Source organism: Heteronotia binoei, chromosome 15 (genome assembly GCF_032191835.1).
Source record: "Heteronotia binoei isolate CCM8104 ecotype False Entrance Well chromosome 15, APGP_CSIRO_Hbin_v1, whole genome shotgun sequence".
In the NCBI taxonomy this organism is placed as follows: Eukaryota; Metazoa; Chordata; class Lepidosauria; order Squamata; family Gekkonidae; genus Heteronotia; species Heteronotia binoei.
Genome location: NC_083237.1, coordinates 4,402,321 through 4,422,337, shown reverse-complemented (window position 1 = coordinate 4,422,337; position 20,017 = coordinate 4,402,321). Strand labels below are relative to the sequence as shown.

Below are 20,017 nucleotides of genomic sequence, written 5' to 3'. Positions count from 1 at the left end.
CCCATCAAAAGTCTGCCGTGAAAACATTGTGAAAGCAATGTCACCCCAGAGTTGGAAACAACTGGTGTTTGCACAGGGGGACCTTTCCTTTTTCCACCTACCTAGAATAAAACTTTAAAAAAAATAAAAAAACAAGTTTATTTCAATAAACAGATTAGCTTTCAGGATCACAGCCAAGATAATAATCAAAATCATGATCCAACCAAGTCAACTGGCCACCAATCAACATCCAGACGAACCACAAGTACAAACAGTGCAAAATCAAATTAAAAACAAATTGACGGCAGGTCAGGTATTTGTTGGTCTTAAAGGTGCCACGGGACTCTTAACTTTATTCGATTTCTTCATTTATCTTATATTTACGTGGCGCCCACTCCACGAGCGGACTCTGGGCGGCTGAAAGTCGTAGTAAAACAATGTAAATACAATTATAAAAGGCAAAAGACATATCAACAATTTAAGACAACGTTATTAGGTGCTTTAAAAAGATTTCAGACCAATGCTGAGACCTATCTGGAATGACCTGGAGAAAAGGGCTGGTTTGGAGGGGGGGACTCTACAGCGGGGGTTCCCAACTCTCAGGCTGCAGACCAGTACCAGTCCGTGGCCTGTGAGGCAGAGACCTTCGCCTGCTCCTCATTTAAAGACTGCCATGGAGGGGGCAGGGATGGGGTGTGGGCCTGGGGTGGCAAAAACCTCAGCGCCCCCACCCCCACCAGTCCGTGGAAAAATTGTCTTCCACAAAACTGGTCCCTGGTGCCAAAATGGTTGGAGGCCACTGTTCTATACCAGGGGTGGGCAACGGTAGCTCTCCAGATGTTTTTTGCCTACAACTCCCATGGCCAATGGCTGGGGCTGATGAGAGTTGTAGGGGGAAAACATCTGGAGAGCTACCGTTGCCCACCCCTGGTATATTGTATGATGTAATGTTTTATTATTGTAACCTTGTATTTATGCCATATTTTGTGAGCCACCCTGAGCCTGCTGCGGCGGGGAGGGCAGAATATAAATAAAATATTATTATTATTATTATTATTATTATTATTATTATTATTATTATTATTATTATTATTATTATGGCCACATCAATGCTGTGTTCCCCCCCTCCAGAGGCTCTGCATCCCCTCCCCCCAAAAAAATCTCCAGGAATTTTCTAACCTAGAAGTGGCAACCCAAAACTCTCACCCCATCTTCTTCCCTGTCCCAGATGGAAGGTGGATATTCCCAGAATCCCCCTCCCAAATAGCCCCCCCATTCCTCCTGAGACCCAATTATTTTGAAATTCCTAGCCCCACCCATCTCTCCCTAAGCTCCACCCCTCCATCTAGCCCCGCCCATCTCTGTCTAAGCCCCACCCCTCCCCCTAGCCCCGCCCATCACCGCCTAAGCTCCACCCCCTGGCTCCCTCACCCCGCTCCTCACTCCAGCCCAGGTAACCCACAATTCCCCCGGCTAGGACCAGGCCCCACCGCCCCCTCACCTGCGCCTGAGGTAAATCCCGGCTCCTCCCACCCGCTGGCGCCTTCGCTCGCCCTCCTGGGCCTCCTCAGGGCCTTCCTCCTGGCGCCTTACTCATTGCCTCCGCGCGGCGCGACTCCTGGCAGTCCGCCTGGAGCTGGAGCGCCGTGAGGCCGCTGCCGCCATGTTGCTTGAGGGAGGGGGGGGGAGAAAGATGCGCACGCGCGCCCCGGGCGGCCGGGAAAAGCGAGCTCGCGCCGGAGAAACTGACGGCGACGGGGTGGGCGGGGTTTCTCTGGGAGGAAAGCGCGCGACGGGGGCAAATCGGCGACCCAGACGTCATTAGACTCCCGCCTTCTTTTTTCCGCCCGGAAGTAGGGCGAGTTCGGAGGCTCCGAGCGGTTGTCATAGAGACGGGGCGAAGGTGAGGCGGCTTTGGTGCCTCTGCGAGGAAGGCCTGCGCGGGGGGCGGGGAGGGAGGGAGAGGCTGAAGGGGGTGGGGGGAAGCCGGGGGCTGCGAGCTCTGGCTTGCAGGCCGCCTCGCCCTGGTCTCGCTGCTCTCCCCGGGCATCCCAGGGGAAATGGTCTTGGGGGAGGCCTGGAGTAGGCGGGCCCGGCTCAGAAATGGGGCTCATGAATGATAGGCCAGAGTCAGAGTTAGGGGAGGGACGGTGGCTCAGTGGTAGAGCATCTGCTTGGGAAGCAGAAGGTCCCAGGTTCAATCCCCGGCATCTCCAACTAAAAAGGGTCCAGGCAAATAGGTGTGGAAAACCTCAGCTGGAGACCCTGGAGAGCCACTGCTGGTCAGGGGAGAGACGGTGGCTCAGTGGTACAGCATCTTCCTGGTAAGCAGGAGGTCCCAGGTTCAATCCCCAGCATCTCCAACTAAAAAGGGTCCAAGCAAGTAGGCGTGAAAAACCTCAGCTGGAGACCCTGGAGAGCCACTGCTGGTCAGGGGAGGGACGGTGGCTCAGAGGCAGAGCATCTGCTTGGGAAGCAGGAGGTCCCAGGTTCAATCCCTGGCATCTCCAAAAAAGGGTCCAGGCAAATAGGTGTGAAAAACCTCAGCTTGAGACCCTGGAGAGCCTCTGCCAGTCTGAGTAGACAGTACTGACTTGGATGGACCCAGGGTCTGATTCAGTATAAGGCAGCTTCTTATGTTCACCTTTAAGACCAAGCCGTTTTTATTGAGAACGTGAGCTTTTCTGTGCTCTCTTAAGCACACTTCATCAGGCAAAGAATCCAGCACAGTGAGCAGAGCTACACAGAGCTGGTAGGCAGTGGCCCAGAATGCAACATGGTACAGATTTAAGAACCAATGACAGGGAAGTGAAATGATCTGGTAGGCAGTGGTTTAGAAGGTAAAATGGTACAATGGCAGAATAGTAAAATTAACAAATTGATAGTAAAATTAATAGTAAAATTAACAAATTGATCTGAGTCGCATGAGCATGCGAAAGCAACAAAACAGCAGTATGCAGTAAAATTAACAAATTGAGCAAACCTTTGATCTGAGTAGCATGAGCATGCGAACAAAACAGCAGTACGCAGTAAAATTAACAAATTTTACTGCATACTGCTGTTTTGTTGACGAATGTTGTCCTTGGTTGTATTATGATTTTGTTTCTATTTGCTGTACTCCGCTCTGAGTCCCCCATGGGGGAATGGGCGGAATATATGCAGTCGGCTCCAGGTTGACTCAGCCTTCCATCCTTCCGAGGTCGGTCAAAGGAGTCCCCAGCTTGCTGGGGGGAAAGTGTAGATGACTGGGGAAGGCAATGGCAAACCACCCCGTCAAAAGTCTTTCGTGAAAACGTTGTGAAAGAAGCGTCACCCCAGAGTTGGAAATGTCTGGTGCTTGCACAGGGGACTACCTTTACCTTCAGGGCCATTTTTCCTGAGCTAAGACAAAAAAGTGTGAGCTGGAGGCTGAAAATTTGTGAGCTAGCTCATGCTAACTCAGCTTAGAGGGAAGACTGGTGTCCACCAACTAGTTTGAGAATGTGGGGCTTTTTTCCCAGTGAGGACATGATCGAGGTTTACAAGATTATGCATGGGATAGAGAAGGTAGAGAAAGAAGTACTTTTCCCCCTTTCTCACAATACAAGAACTCGTGAGCACTCCATGAAATTGCTGAGCAGTCCAGTTAGAACGGATAAATGAAGTCCTTCTTCACCCAAAGGGTGATTAACATGAGGAATTCACTGCCACAGGAGGTGGTGGCGGCTACAAGCATAGACAACTTCAAGAGGGGATTGGATCAACATATGGAGCAGAGGGCCATCAGTGGGTCTTAGCCGCAGAGTATTGATGGAACTCTCTGTCTGAGGCAGTGATGCTCTGGATTCTTGATGTTTGGGGGGGCACAGTGGGAGGGCTTCTAGTGTCCTGGCCCCACTGGTAGACCTCCTGATGGCACTTGAGGGGGCGTTTTGCCACTGTGTGACCCAGAGTGTTGGACTGGAGGGGCCATTGGCCTGATCCAATATGGCTGTTCTTATGTGACTCAGAGTGTTGGACTGGAGGGGCCATTGGCCTGATCCAATATGGCTTCTCTTATGTTCTTATGTGACTCAGAGTGTTGGACTGGAGGGGCCATTGGCCTGATCCAACAGGGCTTCTCTTGTGTTCTTATGTGACAAAGAGTGTTGGACTGGAGGGGCCATTGGCCTGACCCAGCATGGCTTCTCTTGTGTTCTTATGTGACACAGAGTGTTGGACTGGAGGGGCCATTGGCCTGATCCAACATGGCTTCTCTTAGGTTCTTATGAGGACCTGAGTAGGCCTTTGCAATCTCTCTGGCTGTGCAAATTCAGCCAGCTTGGAGGTAGATAAAGTGATAGGTAGATAAAAAGATTTAAAGAGACAAATGCTTTCTCCAAGCTGGCTGACAGTGTGGTTCTCCAAGTGTGGCTTCGAGAGCCACACAGTAGGTGTAAGAGATCCATATGTGGTTTGGCCACGCTGGCCTACTGATTCTCTTAACCTAACTTGCCTTGCTGGAATTCTTTCCGACTGCCCTGAGTGCCTTAGAGGGCTGGAAATATTAAAAAAGGCCTAAGATGGGTTCCTTCTCTTCGCTCTTCATGGAGTAAAGTGATTCCATCCTTGTGGTCTCATTTGGAATACTGTGTGCAATTCTGGTCACCGCACCTCAAAAAGGATATTATAGCACTGGAAAAAGTGCAGAAAAGGGCAACTAGGATGATTAAGGGTTTGAAACACTTTCCCTATGAAGAAAAGTTAAAACGCTTGGGGTTCTTTAGCTTGGAGAAACATCGACTGCGGGGTGACATGATAGAGGTTGACAAGATTATGCATGGGATGGAGAAAGCAGAGAAAGAAGTCCTTTTCTTCCTTTCTCACAATACAAGAACTCGTGGGCATTCAATGAAATTGCTGAGCAGGCAGGTTAAAACAGATAAAAGGAAGTACTTCTTCACCCAAAGGGTGATTAACACATGGAATTCACTGCCACAGGAGGTGGGGGCGGCTACAAGAATAGGCATCTTTAAGTGGGGATTAGATAAAAATATGGAGCAGAGGTCCATCAGTGGCTATTAGCCACAGTGTGTATATATATATGTGTGTGTGTGTGTGTGTGTGTGTGTGTGTATACACACACACACATATATTGGCCACTGTGTGACACAGAGTGTTGGACTGGATGGGCCATTGGCCTGATCCAACATGGCTTCTCTTATGTTCTTATGCCTGCTGAGTATTCTTTCTCTTATATTCCAGATGACGGTCCACAACTTGTACCTCTTCGACCGCAATGGTGTCTGCCTTCACTATAGCGAGTGGAATCGGAAGAAGCAAGCTGGCATTTCCAAAGAGGAGGTGAGGCTCTGGCCGGGAAGGGTGGGGTAGAGCTCAGACTCGCTCGCTGAATGGAAAGCCCCTCTGTGTGCTGCCTTTTATTCTGGGCCTTTGCCCGGCTGTGTTGCTTCCCGTGCAGGACAGGCTGTGGCTGAGCGAAAAAGCCTTCCGTCAGGTCTATGGCTCTCTTCAGTAATAACGACTCTGCATTTCATTGTGATTAGCATTTATTGCAAGACAGGGTAGTGTCGCTGGCAAAGCCAGTGACAAAATTAAGGCGGAATGCAACTGAGTGAATATGGAAGCGGTTAGCTGTTACATGTGCACCTAACTTTCTGCCGTGAGATAAGTTCAAAACATTAAATTCTTTCAACATCTGGAGCAGAGGTCCATCAGTGGCTCTTAGCCACAGCGTATTGTTGGGACTCTGTGTCTGGGGCAGGGATGCTCTGTATTCTTGGTGCTTGGAGGGGGGTGCACAGTGGCCAAAGTAACCAATCCAGCAAGAAATGTTGCATTGAGCGTCACAGTGCGACCGGCCACACGGTGGCGCCAGAGAGTAGTGAATGAGTCCTCATCTTTTTAATTTCACGCTTTCCCTCCCCTCTGTCTCTTTGGTTCACTTTTACCTGCAGGAGTACAAGCTGATGTACGGCATGCTCTTTTCCATTCGCTCTTTCGTCAGCAAGATGAGCCCGCTGGATATGTATCCTTTTTGCCTCAAGGACAGTAGAGATGAGGGTCTCACAATATATATATATATACATACTGTGGCTAATAGCCACTGATGATAGGAAATAGCCACTGACGATAAGAAGCAGAGCAGCTCACAATCTCCTTTCCCTTCCTCGCCCACAACAGGCACCCTGTGAGGCGGGTGGGTCCGAGAGTGCTCTCACAGAAGCTGCCCTATCAAGGACAATTATACAATTATGTCTGGGGATGAGACAGTCGGCAAATAACTTTCTCTCCCTCTCCCCAAATACTAGAACTTGAGGGCATCCAATGGAGCTGGTGGCCAGTAGGTTCGGGGCAGACCAAAGGGAATGCTTCTTGACACAGAGAGTGAGTAAAATGTGGGATTCCATGTCAGAGGATGTAGTGAGGGCCATAGGAATAAATACTTTTAAAAGAGGATTTAAGCAGATTCTGTGGCGGATACATCTATCAGTGGCTACTAGCCATCATGATGATGATGATGATATTGGATTTATATCCTGCCCTCCACTCCGAAGCTCAGAGTCTCAGAGCAGCTCACAATCTCCTGTATCTTTCTCCCTCACAACAGACACCCTGTGAGGTGAGTGGGGCTGAGAGAGCTCTTACAGCAGCTGCCCTTTCGAGGACAACTCCTACGAGAGCTATGGCTGACCCAAGGCCATTCCAGCAGCTGCAAGCGGAGGAGTGGGGAATCAAACCCGGTTCTCCCAGATAAGCGTCCACGCACTTAACCACTACACTAAACAGGCTCTCTTACAATCACCTTCCCTTCCTCCCCCACAACAGATACCCTGTGAGGTGGGTAGGGCTGGAAAGGGCTCTCACAGCAGCTGCCCTTTCAAGGACAACCTCTGTGAGAGCTCTGGCTGACCCAAGACCATTCCAGCAGCTGCAAGCGGAGAAGTGGGGAATCAAACCCGGTTCTCCCAGATAAGCGTCCACGCACTTAACCACTACACTAAACAGGCTCTCTTACAATCACCTTCCCTTCCTCCCCCACAACAGACACCCTGTGAGGAGGGTGGGGCTGGAGAGGGCTCTCACAGCAGCTGCCCTTTCAAGGACAACCTCTGCCAGAGCTCCAGCTGACCCAAGGCCATTCCAGCAGGTGCAAGTGGAGGAGTGAGGAATCAAACCCGGTTCTCCCAGATAAGAGAGCTGTGGCTGACCCAAGGCCATTCCAGCAGCTGCAAGTGGAGGAGTGGGGAATCAAACCCGGTTCTCCCAGATAAGAGACCTCTGGCTGACCCAAGGCCATTCCAGCAGCTGCAAGTGGAGGAGTGGGGAATCAAACCCGGTTCTCCCAGATAAGAGAGCTCTGGCTGACCCAAGCCCAATCCAGCAGGTGCAAGTGGAGTCGTGGGGAATCAAACCCGGTTCTCCCAGATAAGAGAGCTCTGGCTGACCCAAGGCCATTCCAGCAGGTGCAAGTGGAGGAGTGGGAAATCAAACCCGGTTCTCCCAGATAAGAGAGCTCTGGCTGACCCAAGGCCATTCCAGCAGCTGCAAGTGGAGGAGTGGGGAATCAAACCCGGTTAACTAACTTATTTGTAGTGGCTCCTCCATATGTCACTAAATAAAAATGTGTTTTAGAAAAAGACCGGAAGCTTTATAGGAAACTCCAGGGCGAGGGGAGGGAGGCTCGCCGGCTCCTTTTGCTCTCCTTAACCGCCACGCCCCAGGAAAGACGGCTTCCTCTCCTTCCAGACGAGCAAATACAAGCTCCACTATTACGAGACTCCCACTGGCCTCAAGGTGGTGATGAACACAGACTTAGGGGTGGGCAACATCCGGGACGTGCTGCACCAGATCTACAGCTACGTGAGTGGGGGCGGGGCCGGTGTGGGCGGAGTCAGGCCCCTCTGCCGGGGCAGGATCCGGGACGGAGCTCCCACGTTCAGGCGCACGTCGGGAGGTGGGAGTCAGTTGGGACACGGATGCTGGGACTCCCGTGAAGCTGGTGGGCAGAGTTGCAGGACGGACGAAAGGAAATGCGGCTTGACACGGAGAGCGACTGGGTCGCGGAATGTTCTGCCAGCGGGTGTAGCGAGGGCCACAGGAATAAAGAGCCTTAAAAGGGGTCAGACAGATTCATGGAGGAGACGTCTGTCAGTGACTACTAGCCATGGCGGCTGAGGGGGAACCTCCTCATTCAGAGGCACTTATCCTCTGAATCCGAAAGCCAGGAGGCAACACCAAGGGAAGGCCTGGGCCTCTCTGCCCTGTTGTTGGCCCTCCAGAGAGACTGGGTGGCCACTGTGTGAGACAGGAGGCTGGACTAGATGGACCCTCACTGGTCTGACCCAGCAGGGGTCTTCTGAGGTTCTTCTCAGGGGAAGGCCTCGGCCTCTCTGCCCTGTTGTTGGCTCTCCAGAGAGACTGGGTGGCCACTGTGTGAGACAGGAGGCTGGACTAGATGGACCCTCACTGGTCTGACCCAGCAGGGGTCTTCTGAGGTTCTTCTCAGGGGAAGGCCTCGGCCTCTCTGCCCTGTTGTTGGCTCTCCAGAGAGACTGGGTGGCCACTGGGTGAGACAGGAGGCTGGACTAGATGGACCCTCACTGGTCTGACCCAGCAGGGGTCTTCTGAGGTTCTTCTCAGGGGAAGGCCTCGGCCTCTCTGCCCTGTTGTTGGCTCTCCAGAGAGACTGGGTGGCCACTGGGTGAGACAGGAGGCTGGACTAGATGGACCCTCACTGGTCTGACCCAGCAGGGGTCTTCTGAGATTCTTCTCAGGGGAAGGCCTCGGCCTCTCTGCCCTGTTGTTGGCTCTCCAGAGAGACTGGGTGGCCACTGGGTGAGACAGGAGGCTGGACTAGATGGACCCTCACTGGTCTGACCCAGCAGGGGTCTTCTGAGGTTCTTCTCAGGGGAAGGTCTCAGCCTCTCTGCCCTGTTGTTGGCTCTCCAGAGAGACTGGGTGGCCACTGGGTGAGACAGGAGGCTGGACTAGATGGACCCTCACTGGTCTGACCCAGCAGGGGTCTTCTGAGGTTCTTCTCAGGGGAAGGTCTCAGCCTCTCTGCCCTGTTGTTGGCTCTCCAGAGAGACTGGGTGGCCACTGTGTGAGACAGGAGGCTGGACTAGATGGACCCTCACTGGTCTGACCCAGCAGGGGTCTTCTGAGGTTCTTCTCAGGGGAAGGTCTAAGCCTCTCTGCCCTGTTGTTGGCTCTCCAGAGAGACTGGGTGGCCACTGTGTGAGACAGGAGGCTGGACTAGATGGACCCTCACTGGTCTGACCCAGCAGGGGTCTTCTGAGGTTCTTCTCAGGGGAAGGCCTCGGCCTCTCTGCCCTGTTGTTGGCCCTTCAGAAGAACTGGCTGGCCTCTGTGTGAGACAGGAGGCTGGACTAGATGGACCCTCCCTGGTCTGACCCAGCAGGGCTCTTCTGATGCTCTTCTCAGGGGAAGAGCTTGGCTACTCTGCCCTGTTGTTGGCTCTCCAGAGGACCTGGCTGGCCACTGTGTGAGACTGGATGCTGGACTAGATGGTCAGTGTCTGACCCAGCAGGACTCTTCTGATGTTCTTCTCAGGGGAAGGCCTCGTCCTCTCTGCCCTGTTGTTGGCCCTCCAGCCGAACTGGCTGGCCACTGTGTGAGACTGGAGGCTGGATTGGATGGATCCTCACTGGCCTGACCCAGCAGGGCTCTTCTGATGTTCTTCTCAGGGGAAGGCCTCGGCCTCTGCCCTGGCCCTCCAGGGGAACTGGTTGGCTGCTGTGTGAAACAGGAGGCTGGACTAGATGGACCCTCACTGGACTGATCCAGCAGGGCTCTTCTGATGTTCTTCTCAGGGGAAGGCCTTGGCCTCTATGCCGTGTTGTTGGCCCTCCAGAGGAACTGGTTGGCCACTGTGTGAGACAGGAGGCTGGACTAGATGGACCACTGTTCTGATCCAGTGAAGCTCTTTTTATGTTCGTAGAATGTGGGTGAGTCAGCCAGTGAGAGACTGGTTTACTTTAGTTCTTTCTGGCTGAGGCTGAAGGTGGATTACAGCTTAAGTCAAGAACAGCACACAGGATGGGACACCCAGTAAGCAACACCGCAGGATTCGGATTGCCAAAAATCTGGAACCAAGCAGAGATCTCAAAACAGCGCTGAAACAAAGCCTGATTTTTTAAACTTGGTTCATGTCGTGTGCAGAACCCATGTGGTTTGGAGCGCACTTAAAGCGTTAGGCAGTACAGACCACAGTTCCTTTTAGCATTGCAACTTTCTGAACTCATTTCATGACTGCACCGTCCTTTTTGACCTATGCAAAAAAAAAAAGCCCACGTGAACAATTCCATTTTGCATAGTTGACGGGAGAGCGGGAGATTGTCATTTGGCAGCCTGTCCTTTAAGCTTGGTGAAAGGTCCCCTCCGGCCAAGCCTGTCACTGCGCAGACAGCAATTTCCCCCTTAAAAAGAAACATCCCGGTGTCCTTTGCTAGCAAGGACAGGACAGTTTGATTAGCCCGCTGTGGCCAGGGCAGTGCCAGCAGCCGAACTCCTCTTCGTGACCACCGTCTGCAACCGCAGGCATCTCCCAAAAGGAACACCCTCGGCGGCCAAGCCGAGGCTCTAAAAACAGCTGACCTGAGATTGGACGGTTCAGTCGCCCTGGTCTTTTTTTTGACTGTGCAAGCAGGCTGTAACAACCCACCGGTTTGGCAGGGAACTGTGGAGGGCAGGATGCAGCGGCCACTGCTGCTCACGAACGCTTGCTTTGCTTGATGCTTTTGAGCAGGTAAAGAAATTCAAATCAGCCTGCGTTTGCACCAACAAAGGCCATTTGTGGCACGCGCAGGCACTCTGGGGGGAGAGGTATTCTGGACAGTGTGCTTGTCACACACCTCTAGAGGTCCTGTGGCTCCCTTGAAGAGCCTCCGCTTTGTACTCAGGAGGTCCTGGGTTCAATCCCCGAAATCTCCAGTCAAAAGGAACAGGGAGTCAGTGATGTGAAAGACCACTGTCCTAGACCGCGGAGGGCTGCTCCAGTCTGCTGACCTTAATGAGCTGATTCAGTACAAGGCAACTCTTGGGGAGGGACGGTGGCTCAGGGGTAGAGCATCTGCTTGGGAAGCAGGAGGTCCCAGGTTCAATCCCCGGCATCTCCAACTAAAAAGGGTCCAGGCAAGTAGGAGTGAAGAACCTCAGCTTGAGACCCTGGAGAGCCACTGCTGGTCAGGGGAGGGATGGTGGCTCAGTGGTAGAGCATCTGCCTGGTAAGCAGAAGGTCCCAGGTTCAATCCTGGCATCTCCAGCTAAAAGGGTCCAGGCAAATAGGTGTGAAAAACCTCAGTTTGAGACCCTGGAGAGCCGCTGCCAGTCTGAGTAGACAATACTGACTTTGATGGACTGAGGGGCTGATTCAATAGAAGGCAGCTTCATATGTTCATTTGAACCTGGTTTTAAGGGAGGGATGGTGGCTGAGTGATAGAGCATCTGCTTGGTAAGCAGAAGGTCCCAGGCTCAATCCCCGGCATCTCCAACTAAAAAGAGTCCAGGCAAAGAGGCGTGAAAAACCTCAGCTTGAGACCCTGGAGAGCCGCTGCCAGTCTGAGTAGGCAATACTGACTTTGATGAACCAAGGGTCTGGTTCAGTAGAAGGCAGTTTAATATGTTGGGGAGGGATCGTCACTCAGTAGTAGAGCATCTGCTTGGTAAACAGGAGGTCCCAGGTTCAATCCCAGTATCTCCAACTAAAAAGGGTCCAGGCAAATAGGTATGAAAAACCTCAGCTTGAGACCCTGGAGAGCTGCTGCCAGTCTGAGTAGACAATAGTGACTTTGATGGACCGAGGGGCTGATTCAATAGAAGGCAGCTTCATATGTTCATTTGAACCTGGTTTTAAGGGAGGGATGGTGGCTCAGTGGTAGAGTATCTGCTTGGTAAGCAGAAGGTCCCAGGTCCGAGGGGGGGTGTGATTCAGTAGAAGGCAGCTTCATGTGTTCATATGTACATGTGTTTGTGCAGGGGCAAATATCACTGGGCGGCTCAGTGGCAGAGCATCTGTTTGGTATGCAGAAGGTCCCAGGTTCAATCCCCGGCATCTCCAGTTAAAGGGATCCGATAGGAGGTGATGTGAAAGACCCCAGCTTCAGACCCTGGAGAACCACTGCCATTCTGAATAGACAGGACTGCCTTGGATGGACCAAAGGTCTGATTCAGTCGAAGGCAATGTCATGTGCTCATGTATGTGATCAGGTAGAAGGAGATGGAAAAACCTCTTCCAGAGACCCTGGAGAGCTACTGCCAGTCTGAGTAGACAGTGTTGGCTTTGAAGGACCAAGTAGAAGGCAGCTTTGTGTATTTACGTGAGCACATTTCCTGTTTCCATTCACAAGGAAGATGACATTCAGCTAGTTGCTAAGAGACTATATTGCAGTTCGGCTGTCTGGAGAGGAAGTCCTCTTTCTCTCTGCGGAGAAGGCTGGTGGCCCAGATACCTCTGACCAAGCTGGAGTATCCCATCTGGACCTTGTCGCTGTAGGCTTTGGGAAGGCCAAAGTGAGCCCTGGGCAGGAACATTCAGTTCAAGGGCCAGGGTGCCAGCTGAAAAAGAATCCAAGCACAAACTTCTGCTGGTAGGACTTCCAGGGCATGTTTCCACCTCCAAGGGGGCAGCTGCAGGTGTTCTCCTTCCCGTGGCACTGTGGGCACGGGGGGGGGGGGGGTGGCAGGATTAGCAAGAATCAAACAAGCACAGAATTCGTGGAGGTCAGAAGAACGTTAAGAGAAGCCATGTTGGATCCGGCCAATGGCCCATCCAGTCCAACACTCTGTGTCACATAAGAGAAGCCATGTTGGGTCAGGCCAATGGCCCATCCAGTCTAACACTCCGTGTCACATAAGAACTTAAGAGAAGCCACGTTGGATCAGGCCAATGACCCATCCAGTCCAACACTCCGTGTCACATAAGAACATAAGAGAAGCCACGTTGGATCAGGCCAATGACCCATCCAGTCCAACACTCTGTCACATAAGAACATAAGAGAAGCCATGTTGGATCAGGCCAATGGCCCATCCAGTCCAACACTCTGTGTCACATAAGAATTTAAGAGAAGCCACGTTGGATCAGGCCAATGACCCATCCAGTCCAACACTCTGTGTCACATAAGAACATAAGAGAAGCCATGTTGGATCAGGCCAATGGGCCATCCAGTCCAACACTCTGTGTCACATAAGAACATAGAGAAGCCATGTTGGATCAGGCCAATGGCCCATCCAGTCCAACACTCTGTGTCACATAAGAACATAGAGAAGCCATGTTGGATCAGGCCAGTAGCCCATCCAGTCCAACACTCTGTGTCACATAAGAACATCAGAGAAGCCATGTTAGATCAGGCCAGTGGCCCATCCAGTCCAACACTCTGTGTCACATAAGAACATAAGAGAAGCCATGTTGGATCAGGCCAAAGGCCCCTCCAGTCCAACACTCTGTGTCACATAAGAACCTAAGAGAAGCCATGTTGGATAAGGCCAGTGGCCCATCCAGTCCAACACTCTGTGTCACATAAGAACATAAGAGATGCCGTGTTGGATCAGGCCAATGGCCCATCCAGTCCAACACTCTGTGTCACATAAGAACATAAGAGAAGCCATATTGGATCAGGCTAATGGCCCATCCAGTCCAACACTCTGTGTCACACAGTGGCCAGAAAAACCCAGGTGCACTCAGGAAGTCCACCAGTGGGGCCAGGACACTAGAAGCCCTCCCACTGTGTGCCCCCCTAAGTACCAAGAATACAGAGCATCACTGCCCCAGACAGAGAGTTCCAACAATATGATGTGGCTAATAGCCACTGATGGACCTCTGCTCCATATTTTTATCCAATCCCCTCTTGAAGCTGGCTATGCTTGTAGCCGCCACTACTTCCTGTGGCAGTGAATTCCACATGTTAATCACCCTTTGGGTGAAGAAGGACTTCCTTTTATCCATTCTAACCTGACTGCTCAGCAATTTCATTGAATGCCCACGAGTTCTTGTACTGTGAGAAAGGGAGAAAAGGACTTCTTTCTCTACTTTCTCCATCCCATACAGAATCTTGTGAACCTCTATCATGTCACCCCTAATTCCACATTTCTCCAAGCTAAAGAGCTCCAAGCGGTCAAAATGAGAGTACTACTTTGGGAGGCAGATTTCTGTCCCCAGCTTTCTGGAGCAGACAAAAGGGGCCGGTGGGGGGGCATTTATTTTATTCGCTTTTCTCTCACGGCTCCTTCTTCCCTTTCCAGATCTACGTGGAGTACGTGGTCAAGAACCCCCTGTGCGGCTTGAGCGAGCCCATCCAGAGCGAGCTCTTCTGCAGCAAGCTGGACACCTTCGTCCGCAGCCTGCCGTTTTTCTCCGCTCGGGCCGGCTGAGGCTTTCGCCCTTTGCGTTCTGAGGACTGCGTTTCCCATTATGCCTGTGGGCTGTTGACTGACGGTGAGCGGGGGCAGTTTCTCTAAGGGACGATGCGGCATTTGAACGGCGTCTCCTCCACTTGCTGCCTGGGTAAGAAGTCGCAGTTGGATAAATTTCAGCGGGAGTCAACTCGTGTTTTTCTCTCCCACCTCAAGACGCTCCAGAGCTCCCCAAGTGGATTTTGTTTTTTTTGGCTCAGTATCTATTGTCTTTGTGACCCCCGACAGCCATTCTGTCATTTGCTGGGCTGCTTCTCCCCTTCTTACCCACCGTCCTTTGCCAGCCAGACTTGTTTCTTTGTATTTCTAGAGGTTTTCTGCCTTTCCGCTTTCCCTCTCCCCCCCCCGCCCCAAACCGGGAAAGAAACCCCTTCTATTTATAGCCAGCTCCTTCTGTTTTTCCAGTTCACTGCTCAGCCAGCGTGGCCGCAACATCTTCACGCCCCTGGGGGCTACGTGGACACAAAGAAATGCAGCAGCCGCAGGCCGACGGATTTCACAAAAAGTTGGATTAGCAGTTGGATGCCTAATTTCCACTACCGGGTAGGGGCTCCAGAAGTCTGAAAACAATCCACACCTTCCCCCCACCCCAACTTTAATTTAAGGCTTGCTTGAATTAAAGAGCAGCGTTGCATCGGGGATCTTGACGCGACCTCTGATTGGCCTCGCATAATCGCGATCTCCTGTGGGGATTGGCGGGAGAGGGTGTCGCTATGGATTTGCCAAGCATTACTGGGCAGCCAGCTGAGCCTTCCTGCCCAGTTGCCGTCGCCGGCGGACCTCTTCTGGCTTGCAAAGGCTGGAAGCGCCTCGGTCGTCCTGTCTCCCCTCCCCCCAGTCCCCTAGCCGAGAGATGCACGGTCGGTCAAAGCTGTATCAGTACCAGAAACCCAAAACTCCAAATCCAAATCCCTTTATTGGCGTAGGAATAAAAAAGTACAGCACAGCAAATTTACGTGGAGTTTCAGTTATAAAAACCAGTCAGACATCAAGAAGGGGAGCGAGTCTTGTGCTCCCTGGTTGTTACGGCAGCCCAAAAGGTACTTTGCAACCAGGCTTGTGATATGGGAACATTGTTCGGATAGTAGGGAAAAAAACTAACTTCGCTTCAGGTAATCCATAAAAATTAGACAGAGCAGGTTGGATTATGCAGTCCCGCACTTCCCCATAAAAATCACAATGAACATATATAAACATATAAAGCTTCCTTATACTGAATCAGACCTTTGGTCCATCAAAGTCAGTATTGTCTTCTCAGACTGGCAGCGGCTCTCCAGGGTCTCAAGCTGAGGTTTTTCACACCTATTTGCCTGGACCCTTTTAGTTGGAGATGCCGGGGATTGAACCTGGGACCTTCTGCTTACCAAGCAGATGCTCTGCCACTGAGCCACCGTCCCTCCCCATTACAATAAAGTAAGACATGGGCGACCGTTTCAAGGTGCCTTCCATTACATGGGCAGACTCTATCCTGATAAGGGCTGTCGGCAAGCCTCCCAGACAATACCGCTGAGGGTAGAACATCGAGTCTTGCTAACATAAAAGAGCGGCGTAACTGGGGTGAAGTGATCTGGGAAAGGGAGGCAGCAGGCAGCCCATGATCTGGGAAGATACCAAATGCTAAAGGGAAACAAGTTTTATGTCCAGAAGAACAAAGGGACCATTTCTCAATTATCTAAGATCCTCTGTTTCAGGATTCGGAATGCCTGCATTTCACTTAGCATATAGAAGTTGTCCAAGGGTGCACCTATGGAATGTATTTTCTTCTGGATCTGACTATACCAAGCGGAAACAAAGGAATCCGCTAGCATCACATGGATAGAACTCGCAGGGTTTGCAATAAAGTGTAGGCGTAGCCAAAACTTTATAGTTAGTAGCCATGCCCTGGTCTCAATCAAATGGGTTCCAGTCTCTAGGCACACTGCAGCGTAGCTGACACAGTCGGGGACCCCTAAAATACGGCGTATGGTGGTGACTCTTTTGTTCCTCTGCATAAATGTAAAATGCTGGTCTTAAATAGGCTTGCCAATCCCCAGGGCCCAACGGGGGCTCTCCCGCTTTTCCAGGCTCCTTTCCGCCCCCATTTAGTTGGCCGGGGCCAAAGCCCCGCCTCCACAGTCACCATGTGCCTTTCCACCTCGGAAGACTTAGAAGACTTGGGAAGGGCTTGGGGGGCGTGTTTTGGAAAGGCGTGTGCGCCTTTAAAACTTTGGAGCTGCATGGGGGGTGGGGTGAGCCTGCAGAACAACGTGGCTGTTGGAAGTTCCTTCCGTTTGTTTTACCGCCCCTCCGGAACTCATGTGCCCAGTAAAACAGAGAGAAATAGAAGAACTTGTTGGAGTGTACAGCATTCAGCAACTCCCAGGGTGAGTAAATTGCCCCGGAGAGACCACAAAGTGTGTGTTTTCAAACTGTGTATTTTTGATGCTTTGTGTGTGTGTGAGAGAGGGAGGGAGGGAGCAGAAGTGCAACCAGCTGCTGGGAAATGAGGGAATGAAGTCTGTATTCAGGGAAACTGCTCTGCTGTATTTTTATTTAGTTATTTTAGGGAATGGGGAAGTCTCCTGGCCCCGCCCCCAAAATCCCCAGGTGTTTTCTGTGTCAAACTTGGCTGCCCTCGTCTTCAGCTTAATAATATGACTCCCTTCTTGGGGCTGAATAAAGGGAGGCAAAGAGCGTGCAAAGAGCTTGCCCTGCAGGCCCGCACGTAAGTGCCCGCATTATCTGCCGTCTTGCTGCTTTGTTTGGAAGAGCCTTGCCCGTGGCTGGCAGAGTCTTTTGTGTAAGCGCATTTTTGTTCCCAACCTCGTAAGCCGCTGGGAAGAGTTGCGTGCCGCGCAGCGAGTTGTCTTCCGTGGCATGGCCTCATTTGAAATACCGTGTACAGTTCTGGTCACCGTATCTCAAAAAGGACACTGCAGAGCCAGAAAAGGTACAGAGGAGGGCGACCGGCGTGATTTGGGGGCTGCAGCAGCTTCCCTTGAAAGAAAGGCTGACGAGTCCAGGATATCTCTCGAGAAAAGTGACAACTATGAAGAAGAATTGCGGATTTATACCCCACCTGTCTCTCTGAATCAGAGTCTCGGAGCGCCTTACAATCTCCTAAATCTTCTCCCCCCCACAACAGAAGAAGAAGAAGACAATGACTGCAGATTTATACCCCGCCCTTCTCTCTGAATCAGAGACTCAGAGAGGCTTACAATCTCCTATATCTTCTCCCCCCACAACAGACACCCTGTGAGGTGGGTGGGCCTGTGAGGGCTCTCCCAGAAGCTGCGCTTTCAAGGACAACCTCTTCCAGAGCTATGGCTGACCCAAGGCCCTGCCAGCAGGTGCGAGGAGTGGGGAATCCAACCCGGTTTTCCCAGATAAGAGTCCTCACACTTCACTACTACACCAAACTGGCTCTCAAGAGACAGACACCCTGTGAGGTGGGTGGGGCTGAGAGGGTTCTCACAGCAGCTGCCCTTTCAAGGACAGACACTCAGAGCGACTCAGATCTCCTATATCTTCTCCCCCCACAACAGAAACCCTATGAGGTGGGTGGGGCTGAGAGGCTCTCCCAGAAGCTGCCTTTTCAAGGACAACCCCTGTGAGAGCTCTGGCTGACCCAAGGCCATTCCAGCAGGTGCAAGTGGAGGAGTGGGGAATCCAACCCGGTTCTCCCAGATAAGAGTCCGCACACTTAACCACTACACCAAACTGGGTCTCTAAAGGGGAGGGGGGCATGGTAGAGGTTTATACAATTATGTCTGGGGATGAGACAGTTGGCAAATAACTTTCTCTCCCTCTCCCCAAATACTAGAACTTGAGGGCATCCAATGGATCCGGCGGCCAGTAGGTTCGGGGCAGACCAAAGGGAATGTTTCTTGACACAGAGTGAGTATAATGTGGGATTCTGTGTCAGAGGATGTAGTGAGGGCCATAGGAATAAATACTTTTTAAACAGGACTTAGATTTCATGGAGGATACATCTATCAATGGCTACTAGCCATGATGATATTGGATTTATATCCCGCCCTCCACTCCGAAGAGTCTCAGAGCGGCTCACAATCTCCTTTATCTCCCTCCCCCACAACAGACACCCTGTGAGGCGGGTGGGGCTGAGAGGGCTCTCACAGCAGCTGCCCTTTCAGGGACAGAGTCTCAGAGCGGCCTACAATCTCCTTTCCCTTCCTTCCCACAACAGACACCCTGTGAGGCGGGTGGGGCTGAGAGGGCTCTCACAGCAGCTGCCCTTTCAACGACAGAGTCTCAGAGCGGCTCACAATCTCCTTTACCTTCCTCCCCCACAACAGACACCCTGTGAGGTAGATGAAGATATTGGATTTATATCCCGCCCTCCACCCCGAAGAGTCTCAAGAGCGGCTCACCATCTCCTTTCCCTTCCTCCCCCACAACAGACACCCTGTGAGGTAGATGAAGATATTGGATTTATATCCCGCCCTCCACCCCGAAGAGTCTCAAGAGCGGCTCACCATCTCCTTTCCCTTCCTCCCCCACAACAGACACCCTGTGAGGTGGGTGGAGCTGAGAGGGCTCTCACAGCAGCTGCCCTTTCAAGGACAACCTCTGCCAGAGCTATAGCTGACCCAAGGCCATTCCAGCAGGTGCAAGTGGAGGAGTGGGGAATCGAACCCGGTTCTCCCAGATAAGAGAGCTGTGGCTGACCCAAGGCCATTCCAGCAGGTGCAAGTGGAGGAGTGGGGAATCGAACCCGGTTCTCCCAGATAAGAGTCCGCACACTTCATCGCTACACCAAGCTGGCTCATATGACTGAGGGGAACTTCCACATTCAGAGGCACTAAGCCTCTGAATCCCAGAGCCTGGAGGAAACATCGGGGGAAGGCCTCAACCTTTATGCCCTCTTGTTAGCTGTCCAGAGGAACTGGTTAGCTCCTGTGTGAGACAGGATGCTGGACTGGATGGACCACTGGTCTAATCCAGCAGGGCTCTTCTGATGTGCTTATGAAGGCCTCGGCCTATCTGCCCTGTTGGCCCTCCAGAGGAACTAGTTGGCCCCTGTGTGAGACAGGAGGCTGGACTAGATGGACCCTCACTGGTCTGATCCAGCAGGGCTCTTCTGAAGTTCTTATGAAGGCCTCAGCCTCTCTGTCCTGCTGGCTCTCCAGAGGAACTGGTTGGCCACTGTGTGAGACAGGAGGCTGGACTAGAGGGACCCTCCCTGGTCTGATCCAGCAGGGCTCTTCTGATGTTCTTCTCAGGGGAAGGCCTTGGCCTCTCTGCCCTGTTGTTGGCCCTCCAGAGGAACTAGTTGGCCCCTGTGTGAATCAGGAGGCTGGACTAGATGGACCCTCATTGGTCTGATCCAGCATATTCTTACGAAGGCCTCCGTCTCTCCACCCTGTCGTTGGCCCTCCAGAGGAACTGGTTGGCTACTGTTTGAGACAGGATGCTGGACTAGATGGACAGCTGGTCTGACCCAGCAGGGCGTTTCTTATGTCCCAGCTTTTAAGATGACAGGTGGATTGGGAAGGAAGCCACACTTTTCCTTGTCCTCTGCGTTGTACTAGCTTTAGCATCACCTACAAGCTGGCTGCCTCCTGGTAACCTAGAAGGGTGTCCAGTCAGATTTCCCTCACGATGGCTTGGCCAAAGACACCTGGGG

At 52.0% G+C, this 20,017-nt stretch overlaps 1 protein-coding gene across 2 annotated transcripts; it reads left to right on the top strand.

Annotated features, from left to right (window-relative positions):
* Nucleotides 1-1,419: 1,419 nt before the first annotated feature.
* TRAPPC1 (trafficking protein particle complex subunit 1) lies at nt 1,420-15,027 on the top strand. 2 transcript variants are annotated; one of them, XM_060255445.1, is made up of 5 exons: nt 1,420-1,491; nt 5,203-5,301; nt 5,916-5,986; nt 7,683-7,821; nt 14,221-15,027. In XM_060255445.1, exons 2-5 carry the CDS (start codon nt 5,203-5,205, stop codon nt 14,347-14,349), a joined length of 438 nt encoding a protein of 145 aa, XP_060111428.1. In that variant the 5' UTR covers nt 1,420-1,491; the 3' UTR covers nt 14,350-15,027. The 2 variants fall into 2 exon arrangements, with proteins under 2 accessions (XP_060111428.1, XP_060111427.1); XM_060255444.1 differs by lacking the exon at nt 1,420-1,491 and adding an exon at nt 1,727-1,882.
* Nucleotides 15,028-20,017: the final 4,990 nt, after the last annotated feature.

Bases quoted from the DNA above. Each gene is read 5' to 3' on its own strand.
- TRAPPC1 (XM_060255445.1), top strand. From the start codon at position 5,203: ATGACGGTCCACAACTTGTACCTCTTCGACCGCAATGGTGTCTGCCTT. The intron at 5,302-5,915 runs GTGAGGCTCTGG...TTTTACCTGCAG, and splicing joins CTGGCATTTCCAAAGAGGAG to GAGTACAAGCTGATGTACGG. The intron at 5,987-7,682 runs GTATCCTTTTTG...GCCACGCCCCAG, and splicing joins AAGATGAGCCCGCTGGATAT to GAAAGACGGCTTCCTCTCCT.